The sequence below is a fragment of the Topomyia yanbarensis genome, chromosome 3, assembly GCF_030247195.1.
Source record: "Topomyia yanbarensis strain Yona2022 chromosome 3, ASM3024719v1, whole genome shotgun sequence".
NCBI lineage: Eukaryota > Metazoa > Arthropoda > Insecta > Diptera > Culicidae > Topomyia > Topomyia yanbarensis.
The window spans coordinates 115,295,276-115,309,267 of NC_080672.1; the positions used below are offsets into that span (position 1 = coordinate 115,295,276).

The window sequence follows — 13,992 nt, forward strand, 5'->3', positions numbered from 1 at the left end:
CTTAACTCATTGTTACGTTTTGTGCCCTCAAGCATGGTGTGGTTTAAAAGCAATTTTTCTCCTTTAGCACATGTATATTTCGCGAATACACTCTTTAATCAATTTGATTAAAAATTAGCTGCAATGTTAAATCACGTAGAATTCAGAATAAATTGACGAAAGTGGAACATGTTGCTGATTTCAGAAGACATGCACCATGAAAATTGATTACCTAAACCATCATCCAATCCAGACATGCGACTCTGTCGCTGGTTGGAAACAAACTGATGAATAATTTTTAAAAGCATGTTTCGCCTACACTGCACTCTCCGTTATGCAGAGAGAATAAAACAAACGGCGAAGAGTGGAAAGAGAGAAAGAGAAAGAGCGCGCAATAAACTAACCGGCCACATTCTCTGAGTATATAAACGACATAAACGATAAGTCGGCGCGGTTCACGTTTCGTCACCACCATATATACCATATGTTTGGCCCACTGAGTGATTATGTTGTTGTACCTCCGTGAGGCATCCTCGAAAATCCATAAACATAAATAATACCCGTCTGTCTCAATTTTCGTTTCGCAAACTGATTTATTGATCTCTCGCTCATGGCATTAACTCCTTTCAGTGGATCGTCCGCAATCCGGACTGTTGCAAGTTGTTCGGAAGAAAATTGAATTCCGATACGGCTCATAAAAATTAAAAATAGATACTTAGTCAAGATTCCAACATTGTACTTTCGGTGAGCGGGAATGCTATTCCGGACGCATCACTGCGGGATCTGAGTTCAGTTGCGAGATTCAATAACGTTTTTCAGGATTTAGGGTTACTATGCCCTATTTTATCTTAGCCCCACTATTCATCCCACCCATTTGAACACATTGGTAAGTGCAGCATCTGCCATCTCTTCAATGCTTGGTTGAAATGGTATGGTGAGGAGGGAGCTTGCTGAAATACGGGTATTTTAATTCAAGCTAGATATGTTATTATACCTACAACTTCCTTTAGAACGATGTAAATATAATGAAACCTATTTAAGCGCCTTCCATTCATTGTACACCTAGTGATCAATAAAATGGTCATGATATACTAATGGGATGAACAAGGGCTCGTCTACCCTATATCACTTTCTTCCGTGGGGTCGAACTTCGACGTGTCAGCCGTTGTGCATCGAGTTCGATCTTGATAGGGGACCATTGGAAAATGTTAATATTAGCGCATATCAAACTGTTTACATATTGAACTGCTTTTGTTTGCACTTATACAGGACAGCTTTATTTGCCTCGTCTTCGGCTAACCCACATTCACGACAGTGCGACAGCACGCCGGAGAAGGCGTAATTGGATTTGGACCAAAGCGTTCCCGTTCTGGAAGATTAGTGACACGTGGCGGGAAGATTGAGAATTGGTTGACTATGTTCCATTACGATGGAGCGATGCATAGTGCAATAAAGGAGAAAAGATTAACAAAGAGTAATGGGATTGAATGCAGAAAGTTGCACATGCTGAAGATTACTTACCTTGTTTCTAGATACTGGAAATATTGGTACACCGGTTTCCGGAATAAGAATCCTTCTGCTTTTTCCACCATCATAATAGATTTTCATTAAAATGGTCAGCGACAAATTTAATTTCGCACTTTAATCGTTTCCTTCCAGCAAAGTTAAACTATTTCCCTTTTAAAACGACATATTAAACGTTTAAGGCTCATCCGTGAATCACTACACTGTTTAACCTTTTCTCCGCTGATTCAAAGTATAGCTCGCGTAAATCTGCATTCCTCAAAGTTGTCGATGCAATTTTCCAACCAGCTCAACTCACTCATTTTACTGCTGGGTGAGCTGAGAAAACTTTTTCAGCTGACACAACTTCTTTCGTAGAGGGATAATTAAAAACACTTTTCTTCCTTTGACACTTGATTCTCTCACTCTCTGCATCGGTTAAAATAGTTTTCCAACTGGCTCCTTCGTTGGATCCGGATCGTTCGGCTATATCACGCAGCTAACTGTAGGTGTTTTCCACAACCTTGAATGGATTCCGGCGACGTTGCGTAACAAACTTCGACACGAATAAATGTTCGTGACTAGCTAGGTGAATCCCGTCGGATTAAATCACAGCTTTTCCTACTTCCGAAGTAATTTCTAGGATTCGCGTGTTCTCTTTTTCGCTAGCATGTTCGCGCTACCTACGAATAACGTTTAGTCGATAAAGCTTTACGTGATGCGTCAATTTTCGTTTTCAGGATGATGATTTCGATGGGAAGGCACCTCTGTTGAATTACCGTGTCGAACTACTTGCGACGTCTGTAGCAATGGCTGATCTGAAAAGTGAAGGCGTGATTTGGAGCTGGAGGATTCATTGTTACCCTGAATCCTCGGCGGCGTTGGATTGTTGTTGTTTGGAACAGCGGTGAACTGAAGTGTAGTTTAGCATTGAGAGTATAGTAAGAGTATATACATTTAGAAACTGGGTATTGAAATCTGCACATGGACACATGGGCGACGGTTACCTATTCGTCATGTATAACAAATCTGGAGGAAATTTACAAAAGGTCATACGTTGTTAATTTACCTTCCGTTAATAACTCTGCCGCTATTGCATTTACCCTTTACTTCTTCCCGTAATATCCCAGGTAAAACAGACGCTTTCAATCTATATATGTACGTGATCTGCTCTGCAATGTCATAAACATAGGGAATAATAACGCGTGAGGAATAAAATCCGAACAAATTTTGAATCAGTCAGTGGATGTGAAACACAGCCCAAATCGTTAAAACTGTTTCTGCAGAATGAAGAACAACTTTTATGCTATTAGTAACACGCGACATTTAGTTGGAAAACTGAGATATCAAAATAAGACCGTCGTAAATTTTTGTGCGCACGGTACGGTAAAATAAAGAAGTTAACTATTTTACATCGTCAAAGAACTCGATTTAAAAAAAAACATTGGAAATGGCTCAAACAAAAAATCTGGCTTGTGCGAAAATGCACTTTACTAGGCATTGACATTGAAGGCTTAAACGGCGGGTTGATCCCTTATGAACTGGAAAAAATATTAAGTTACCTAATCCAAAAGTGACGAAAAATTAAAGGGAGGTACCGAAGAGACAGACAAGTGTGAGCTTCTAAGTTATTGGACGTACAATGAATTTTGGAAGCATTGTAAAGAGCGTTACATACTCTAGTGCATTTTGCATAATTTGATCATAGCGACCTCATACGGTTATATCAGTTTTTTCGAAATAAAGTATTTTAGATTTTATGGCATACATTACTTCAAGAAAATTATACATTTGATTAAATTACATCGTAAAATCGCCCACAATATGTCGCTAGTTGGTCTTATTATTGTTTAGATAGCTGTTTGTCATCAGCTTTTAATAAACGCAAATTTCTAATGCCATAAAAACGACGCCCGCGATCGCACTACACTCATTCGTAAACTTTCTTCTAAATTTCTCTTTAAAGTTAGCCCAAGCTAGATTTGCGATAAGCAATCAAAAGTTCTATTCTATTTTATTCTAACCCTTACACAGCCAGTATTGAAAAGCATCCTAAAAAAACACTGCAAATATTCTTTAGTGTTTTTCTTGTCAACATTAATATTTTAAGCATATTACAATATGTCGCAAATATTAAAACGGCCAGGCCTATTGTGCAGAGTTGGGTTTGAAGATGTTTCAATATTATACGGAAATTGAATTATTCATTTAATGAACAATCCAACCAACGAATCGTTTTGAAACTTGAATGAGGAAGAAACGAGGACAACCGTACCGACCGTTTCAGTTTATAGGGGATTTGAATAAAACGTTGGGAGTGACTTTGCTAAGAAGGTTAATTCACTCCTTTGGTCCTTTGGGATGGGACAGAGGTATTTACACCTTGCCCTGGCGCATTAAACCTAGATTAAAGCGCCTTTACTCGCTCTCTTCCAAACTAATGCTGACTTCGGTTTTACAAAAGCCATATTAAAATGACAGTTCAGAGCGAACCTTGAGCGACCGCGATCCAAAAATAAAATCAGCGAATAACTTACGAAAAGGTCGTAATCAAATGAACTAATTGTATTTGATGAAACAAAATTTAAAATATTCTTCAAACGGGTAAATTTTTCTAAAAATTGTGTTATGAGCACTTTGATTTGAAAATGCATTTAGAATCACATTCTATAAATTAAAAAAAAAATGTTAAGTTTTTAGTAAATTTTTTTTATTGATCTCCATGACTGAAATGCACTAAAATTTTTTTTTCGTCTTTAAAACGATAAACATGTTGTTGTTGTTAGTTGTTGGATGCAAACACATGAATTAATTAAAGGAGGGGCATAATTACACGAAAAACTTTTTTTGTTGAAACAAAATTCCAAATATCTCGGGTAGTTTTCGAAATATTTGGAACCTTTTGTGAGATTTTAGTTGAAGGCATTTTAAGTTGAAATGACATATTCTACAATAAAATTTCAGTTTTGTCTGTCAATTAGTATCAAATTTGAAAAGATGGTAAAAAATAGCCGCATAGCAACAGGAGGCGTCTCTGGATTGAGTTAACTCTTCATGCTGAAGGCCGAGATTGACTCAAGGGACTTAAAAAATTAGCCACGGGCGGAGTGTAATGGGCTTTGCTCTTGTTCTGATCAGCGAATCTCTATGAAAATGAATGTTTATTTCTTCGCAGACCGGGGGATTCAAGTTATGGACATGCTCAGGTTCAGCCTTTCTGATCCGCCGATAGTTATTATAACACAACGTGTTTGGCCTCTTGCGGATGTTGTACAAAAATGGCGAATGACAACATTTCGGGTTTTCTGAACGATAAATTTATTTCCCGTATGTAGGTACAGCACATCATCACAGATCAGTGGTGGAAACAGACAATACATACTTCTGTTCTAGCAATCTACCGTGATTTGTTTTGTTTCACGGAATCGTACGCGTTGTTGGAATATACATGTAGATGATCAGTCCCCTTGTTGATAAATAACGGATCGTTGCCTGGTCCATCCTCGATCGTGCTTGTCGGAAGTGAACGAGTGTGGTTTGCTGAACTAGACATGCTCCTTTTATACTTGTTATCAGTTTTCATCAGTTTCGATCACCTTGTGTATTATTGCTTCCATTTAGTCAGACACTTTCGACTTTCAAAAATGCAGCACAACCCACATCTTCAACATTATTTGCCCTCTGGTTATCTCCAATGTATCATTCTTCGTTTGTTGAGTTATTATGCATGGATCAGTTACCTGTGTGTCTAACGTTGGGAAACTGGCGAAGCTGCACAATCTTTAATACGACAAATAATAAATTTCCCTAATTCTCGGAAGCTGGCTGCCCAGAGCAATTCTACATGATTACGCTAATGGCATGCTTACTAACAATTCTCCCCTTCCCGTGATACATATGGAGATGCAGAGGATTCCTCGGTCTCTAGCAGCGACATGTAACGGACTAACATTCCTTCCTTTCCCAGAAGATCTGCACTGGCTGGTATTAATCAGCATGCAGGGATCAATGTATGCACAATGCGGTTCGTCATGTTATTCCTAAGCGTGTTGCTCCACATTTTGCAATCTCAATTGGTTCTGGCCAATAACGGAGTAGTAACCACGGACGATCTGTTATGCTATGCTTATGCAAATTTGAAATCATGGCTAAAATTATCGATAGAAAAACTTTTTAAGCTATAGTTTATCCATAATGCAATGGCATTTAAAGTGTTTTTAAGGCTTTTGTTGACAAAAAAAACAAAAAATATCAAAGACCTGCTTTTTGGTAATTTATTTTAATATAAATGTTTGATTTTGTATAAAATTTTCTGTATATTTTTTGCTTAGAGCTATTTATTTATTTTAACTTATGCTTGGATAGTTTTTGATAAATTGTTCTTGGTCCAAAATGATGCAACCTCATAGTTTTTTTTAGAATTTATGATGGTCATGTTTTATGCTCGCTTTCTCATGAGATTCCTCTCTACGTAAACTGGGTTTTACGCGCTTTTGAGGATTGTTCAAGTGGGCTGATAGATTCGCAGCACTAGCCTCGCAAATGTCCTGTGCACTAAGAATCGGTTTTATCGAAACAGAAGGTCAAGTTCCGCAACGAAATGTAGCACCAAGGCTTTGCTTTACTTTTATGAAATGAAATGGCATAACTTTACTTTGACATTAGTGATGTAAAAATGATTTTATTTAGCAGCAATATTGAGAATTGCGACCTGAAGTTGCACATGCTATATTATGTCCTTCGGATGTTATGGTTTTATCTCCTTTGGTTGACAAAGTTTTTGATATTTGATCATTTTTGGGAAAAGAATTATTAAGCTTGCGACTTCACTTTCTTAGGTTGGTTGAAGGGACGTTCAGCTTTTCGGTAACCACGATAGAATAAAGTAAAAATATACAATTTTTTAAAATGTTTTGAAATTAAATACTGCAATTCTGGCGCTTTGATAAATTAAAGAAATTTGACAAATTGGATAATAATCCGCAAAAAGGGTCAATTGAACTGAATCACTTACTTAGGTTAATTTATATATTTATATACACCGCGCTAGTGAATTTTAATTGTTGGAATAAGGCTGTTCTAGAGGAGACAGTAAATTGGAAAAATTCTCTGAGGATTCCAGGATAAATCAAACATCCCTGATAATTTTAGGTTCTCTATGGTTTACCGGATTTTGCAGGCAATAGACCCCATACATAATAAGGCATTTAATTCTCATTCGTGGCACATTGGCTTAGGTTTTTTTAGATTGAAAAAAAAATTGAATCTCTTTAAAAATAAATGTCATATAATAAAAAAACAAAATTCAGTGAAAACAATTAAATTTCTTATTTGAAATGGAATCGAACACGATTTCTGTTTGGCGAATGAAGACCGATTTGTGACATTTTAACTAATTCTTCCTAGAGGTTAAATTTTACCTCTTTAGATTCCTCTCTAGTTTTTGCCTAGCCATGACCTAGGAAGCATTAGTTAAAATGAACTAATGATTCCTACGTCATTGCTAGACAAGAACTAGAGAGGAATAGGAGGAGGTAAAATTTAACCTCTGGTAGCAATGCAATCTTTTCTATAATTTATTACTTCATTACCGAGGCGTATATCATACAACGTTCTTGATGCATCTCTTCAAATACTTACATGAATTAACATGAAGCAAATGTTCAGGGAATTATTTGAAAACCCCTTCTGCATAACATCATTTAGATTTTAGGCTTGCTAACATAACCCGAACAATTTGGTAATAGCCAAGCAGACAATAACACTAAACTAGTTGAGATTTTGCAGCACACACCTATTTAGGCACTACCACCCACCGTAGAGCCCGATTTTGTAAACAATGACCCTGTACTCCCAAGTGCAGTAGCAATTGTTGTTGACAAAGGCCTAGCACTAGACAATTCAGTTATATTTCATCCACTTCAACGCTGTCTCTCCCATGGCATACCGACGACTAACCACAAACCCGACCGATCCGGGATATGCCGGTGTGACTCACTCGAAGATATTTATGGTCGTAAACAAAAGCGTTAGAGCGGAACATGCAAAATACATCGGTACCCACCGAAAGGAGGGAAAATATGTAGCTAGACTAGGCAGGAGTGGCTGCAGTGGCAACTGGCAGTAGAGGTAGCGACAGCAGTGCAGCATCTTTGCGATGTCGGTGTTGTCGATGACGAAGACGTCGGCGACGACAGGCGCGTTGTGACTGGCTATGACATATGTTGGCAAACGAAAATAAACTCGCTCGATCTTTTAGCATAATAATGCCAGTAAACAACATAGGAGCATTGCATGGTTTGTCTTGGCTTTTTTCTTGCTCTACCGTTGCTGTGCTGCTTCACAGCAGGACGGTAAGCGAAGCACTTCAAAGCTAGGTCAGGAGACGTGTGCCGGCCCGGTTTATGTTCTGTGGAGAATTTGCTTTTGGGCCTTTCTCCGTAGCTCCCTGCTCAGATGGTGTTGGTGTAAACAAACTAATTAGATCGTTTATGGGTGGTAAAATGACATGGAACAAAATGCAAAACCAGAAGCGTTTGCTGAGTGGCAAGAATCCAATGTCTTACTGTCAAAATCTCTTGTACACGAATCTAGATCGGAATATTTACAAAAAGCCCTACATTTTTCGAAGGTTTTGGCATATGGTTTGCGTAGCACACCAAGACTGCTGAAAACAGTTTCTCAAGACCATTGCCCTACATTTCTGTACAGGCTATAACGCACTGCACAAATGCTACCAAACTTCGTACCAATTTCGGTTCGCTATTCTAATTAACCTGAATCTAATTTTGGTATCAGCTGAACCAACCAGACACTGTTTATATAGTGATGTAAATATTGTTTCCTTCTTCTCGCCCAAACACCCTCACCAATCAACAAGCTTGGCCAGAAGATATGGAATGAACAGTTTACTCCAGCATTGTTGCTAATATGCAAGATCCGTTGGCACTATTTGTGTCGTCCATTATATTATCGTCGAATTTTTGTTGTAAATTCCGGATAGACGTTTGCGCGATGAATGTGTTTTTTCCACGCTACCCTGAGTTATGGCAGTACGCGATGTTTCGACGGAAGGTCGGAAGAATTGGTTAGCAAACAGCTGCCACTCAATGGTCGTATTCGTAGAAACTGTTAGTATAGGACAAATATTCAATTGAAATGTATACATGCCACCTGAAATTAATAAAGAACTCATACTCTAAATAATTAATTTAATATTCATTAACCTTTCTCTTGTAAAGACTGGATCATTCATTAAAATTTGGATGGCTTTGCTGCGCGAGCTTGACGATTCACAATGGGACATTCGCGCAGGCTAGCTTGACCATAAACCGCCGGTAAACAATGGTTGATAATGAATGGTAATTGATCCCTCATTAGGGTTTGCTTTATTGTATTGTGCTGTGGAAAACAACGCGGATCGATGCACCGGATGTGGAACGAACGAAACGGCTATGTCGGCTAGGCCGTGCTTGTTTCGCGCATAAGGTACACTTCAGTCAATGAAGGGTTTATTGACCGTTAGGATCGTAAAAGTTGTAAATAACTGTAATCAATGTGCCGTGACGTTTTGCTACGCACTCGTAATCGAAATATTAGGAATTTTTATATTTTGTAGTGACCATGATTTTGCACAAGTTCTAGTATGATGTCATGTGTGTGATTTGAAATTACATTTTTGGTCGATCACTACACTACCCTCTACTGCCCAACCACGCCTTTTGGCGGGTTATGGAAAATTTGTTATAAAATATTCGAAACACGCTTGTATATTTTCACTACTACGAAAACCTCTTTGCAACATTCCCACCTATTATACAAATGAATTGTTGGTTCGCTGAAATCATTATGTTCAAGAAATTAGACGCTGAAAGTTCAGAACTGGATCACACTTTTAATTTTTTTGGTGAAAAGAATCTTAATTCTTCAAATGACGGTGTTAAAAATATTTGAGGATTCAATGAAAAATCCATAACTTATGTGAAGTGGCAATACGTTTTCGGTATTCTCATTATAAAAGCAAACTACAATAGCGTTTTAATCAAATCAAAAATTTGGACAGAGAATTAGAATTATGTTTACGTACCTGGGAAACAGGAAATCAATTGAATATATTTGTACAACAGACGACAAAATAAATAAAATTTATTCAACAATCGACCATCTATCTGCTGGACAACAAAACGCAAACCTCCCAGGGAGGAAACGAGACCAGACCAACAAAGTTTATGGCTTTCTGTTCGAGTTGCACACAATGTGAAATGTTAATGTGATTCGAACTGAGCACGAAGAAGTGCTCTGAACGGATGTATTAATTTGCCAATAAATTCTTCGCCCATCTGTTTGGGTTTAGATCCCTAAATTAGTTATGAAATTTACGTTTCGACTTCGGCTCATCAGAATCCGACACTAACTTAATGACAGGACTAAGTTAGCGCCAGATTGACGCTAACTACAAAAAACGGAGACACAATTTGTGTTCCTGAGCAAACCCCTAGTCAAGCGTGATGTACCGCAAGAAATGGAGTTCATTTTAAGCTGATGAGATCTACTAAAATCGAAACATTTGATTAAAGAAATTTGATCCCTTTTTTTAATTTTCCAGGCCAGACAATTAAAAAAAACTCAATCAAAATTTCATGATTGCTAACACGATTACAAGATGCAATAGCCACTGGCGGTTCTAGGTGGAGGCACGTGTCCCCTTCTCCTCCCTATTCAACCAGAAAGTGTCAATAAAAAGCGTGTGAATACAACATTTTCGTGAGTAGGGGAATTGTGGGTAAAATGAACAGGGGGGGGGGGGGGGGGTAAAATGAACAGGTAGCCAAATCAAGTCAATGTTAGTAAAATTTAGATCAAACTTCACAGAAACGTGACCTGCCAAGTATTCAAAGGATATTGAAACCATTTCTTTTGATAAAAAGCTGTCGAATGTGAAATAAATATGATGAAAACCAAAATCGGCATTCATGTTTGTCGTTGATGTTAAATTCGGCATGTAGAATATAAGGTCTTTTGTGGTGAAATTTTAATTTTATTATGAAAGTGGTGTTACATGACAGTAATTGAACCTCTTGCAGATATTTCACAGCAACAAGTACTAGGGATCAGGACAAATTGGCTCAATCGGAACGGCTGTTTGAAAATAAAATGTCTTAGGGGGTAAAATGAACAGGTTGTAGTGGGGGTAATATGAACCATCTTGCTGCTCCAAGTACCAAGCCTCAAAATTAATCGCTAAGTTCAAGTTGCTATATCTTCACTGTTCTCCAACAGATCCTTAAAGTTTAAACACCTATGGATAACCCCAAGTTTGTAGATGTGTTTCGATGTCACAGAATTGTAAATTGGTTAGTATTACATGAAAATTTAATTTTTCCGTGACAAGTTTTTTTTGGCTACAAAATGCCCTGTGTGTATGCAATGCTCATGAGCCGGTGGGACATCAGCATTACTCGGAAAATGGTTTTCAACGCTAAGCATTGCATACATACAGAACATTTTGCAGGTCGCTAGAAGTTGTTCATTTTACCACCAGCACATGTTCATTTTACCCACACGCTATTAACATGTCTCTTTTTTGGACATGTTTTGAAATTAAGAATAATGTTTGAAAACTTGTGTTTATGTCGAAGTATTTTCACCAAATATGTACAAAACATGTTTAACAAGAAACGTATAAGGTGACTGTAGTATCTCGATCACTTATTAGTTAGAAAATAATGACTTTGCTTAACGTGTTCATTTTACCACCATTTCCCCTACTTGTTTTTGTAAATCATTAATGTTAAGGTGTTTATTTAGTATACTGCAGCTTATTGTTTAAATATCATTGATAAATAAAACAGATACGAGTGGTCCGTAGCACTTCAAGGAGGCCACAACGGACTCTGTTTTATTTTTATTTTATTTATCAATATTTTTTTCCTCAAAAAAAAAAAGAAAAACATCATTGATAAATAAAACAGATACCAGTGGTCCATAGTGGCTTCCTTGAGGTACATCTTAAATAATTTCTGTGTATGATTTACCAAAATCTTGACCACTCTCAACGCATATCAGGAAACGCGTTTCCAAGTTCCATTTTCCAAACCGTGAATCAAATAACTATGGACATCACGACTATTATATTCAGAAAACATTTTAGAAGTCATCAGCTGGTCTAATAACGATACGAAATCTTTCGAGATAATTCCAAAAAAGGTTGTTCACCATATTGCTAGGGTTCACCGCGACCGCGATTTAAAAATTTAACACGGTCGGTCTAATTTTAGTTTAGTGAATTTCGTGAATAACGCATTCAATGTTGGCCTCTAACCCATCAGTTGCTTGCGATTTATCGGTATAGACGAGAAACTTAACATAGTACCATGAAAAAAGAATCCAAAGACCTCAACTCGCAAGAGCCATGCAGTCAATCGACATTACTTTAATAGGGGTGAATTAGACTAATGTAAAGGGTGAATTATGCGAAGTAAATTTTAACTTTTAATTTTTTGAAACCTTTACATGGTGGCTCAGTGAGTCAAGAATAAAAATGCCGCATGAGAGAGTACAGCAACAGAGTTCACAGCGAAATACTATGGTGTTCATTCTATTGAAAATAATTTACTTTTCTGACGGGGTGTACCCATGGTTAGCAGTTTTCACCAAAGGGGTACATGATGAGGATCAATATTCGGAAAGGGATACATGGAACGAAAAAGGTTGAAAACCACTGTTCTATCGAGTAGCGTCTTTAATGAAACGATGGTTGGAATGGCCTTATGACTTGTTGCCTCATCTTATTTAGACAAAAGGACTTCCGAAATTCGTATAACAACATTTAGAGGCAACCAGTCCTCAACCATGTCTCGATATTGCTCACAAGTGATGTTGTCGTTGCTTCCAGCATCATGTTTGAGAAAATGGGACCAGAATGCCATTCGTTTACATACCGCACCACACAGTTACTTGACTGTGATGCAATGGGCTATCAAGGAGCTCGTCCATCACACTTAGTAGGTTTATTTTTTTATTGAAAACCTTATATCCCATAAATTGCTTTTAAAATGATTTTCAACAACTTTAATGAAGACATCAAGTCTCTAAATAATGTTTTTGCGACTTCTAGGGAGATTAATTACCAAACTTACTCAAGAGTTGTGCTGTATTGTGTTACCAAACGTATTCGAAGATACTAAAACTTCAAAGTTGTCGATTTCGAAAATACGCAAAAAAATGTTTTTTAATATTTATTTTAGAATTATTGATTTTAAAAGTGCATAACTTGAGAACCCGGCCTTGTATAATTACAGCATTCAGTTCAGCACTCAAATCTGCATCCGAAATAACCCCGTACATCACTTTTTCTCATTTCGCTTAATTTTCAAAGCTCATTTGGTGATTATTTTTATAGTTGATAGTACAAAAATCTTCAAATTCCTATAAATAACGTACTAGAGATAAACGCAATTTTTTATTATTTTCCTTCTACTTATCGAAAAACAACACCAGTGTGCCGACTCAGCACACTTAATAACGATGTTTTACGTTCCCTGTAGTTTTAGTTCCTTCCCTATACTATATTGCATATTTTACAGTGTCTGAGTACAAGGTATTATTCCGTTCCTGTATGCATCACTGGTAGTATTTCGTTTCTGGCATTTATTGTGCTGCTGTTATATCCATCAAAATGTTTATATCTGAGAAAGATGAGTCAAATACATTTATTTGTTGCGTAGCTGACGATTTGCAGCAACGCTTCGTACACGGGGGTTAAATTACACGAGATATCCCAATAAAAATCTGAACAAAAAAATTTGATGATTCAAATACCATTTTTCTGAATAAATTTATCTCGCAAGAATGCTTTTTAATAAGATGTTTGCATAATGGACGTTGTTTCAAATCATCGAGCAGAACCGGTTCTCCGGGTCTCGGAAAAGTTCTTCAAAGTATGTGCAGTTTCTATACCTCTCTTTTAAAACAACGTTTTAAATGCTCTTTTTAAAATGATTTTTCCAATGTTATGACACTTTGCGAACTTTTATTAAACACGATTAAACTCGTTTTAACATGTTGTATAAGTAAGTGAATAATGGCGAAACGGACTTTTTCGGTACTTCGTAATTCACCTTCACCATCTTTGTATTGTGGTTCAAACTGTCCGGTAAGTGGCCCACAAACCCGTTTTGCATTGTAATCGGTGAGGAGACTTGCATCAGGACCGATACCTCTAAGTTTGCGTTTCTGAGAGTGTAGCGCAGAGCCGTAGCGCGGGATTTTGGCGCCCTTGGCGGGGTTTCAGTTTAGCGCCCCCTTGGTATATTTTTGGCCCGGATCTTTCGAAAAATAATTTAAGGAGGCATTGAAGTTTTTTATCATGTTCCCTTACTAATTTACAAAAATTCTGTTCTCGAAAAGGGCAAAGAAAAATATATTGAGGTTTTTTTTCATATGGTAAAACACACTTTAGTGTTCAAAAATCATTTTTGGTATCATGCTTTTCGATTTCTATCCGGGTCA

The 13,992-nt window shown here is 37.3% G+C and overlaps 1 protein-coding gene across 1 annotated transcript in view; it reads right to left on the reverse strand.

The window, feature by feature from the left end:
- The window catches only part of LOC131692484 (uncharacterized), a 273,903-nt gene that overhangs the window by 174,744 nt on the left and 85,167 nt on the right, over positions 1-13,992 (reverse strand). The window contains exon 2 of the mRNA XM_058979565.1: positions 1,501-2,300. Within this exon, the coding sequence (XP_058835548.1) occupies positions 1,501-1,574 (74 nt within the window). The 5' untranslated portion in view covers positions 1,575-2,300. The remainder of the gene's footprint in view (positions 1-1,500; positions 2,301-13,992) is intronic.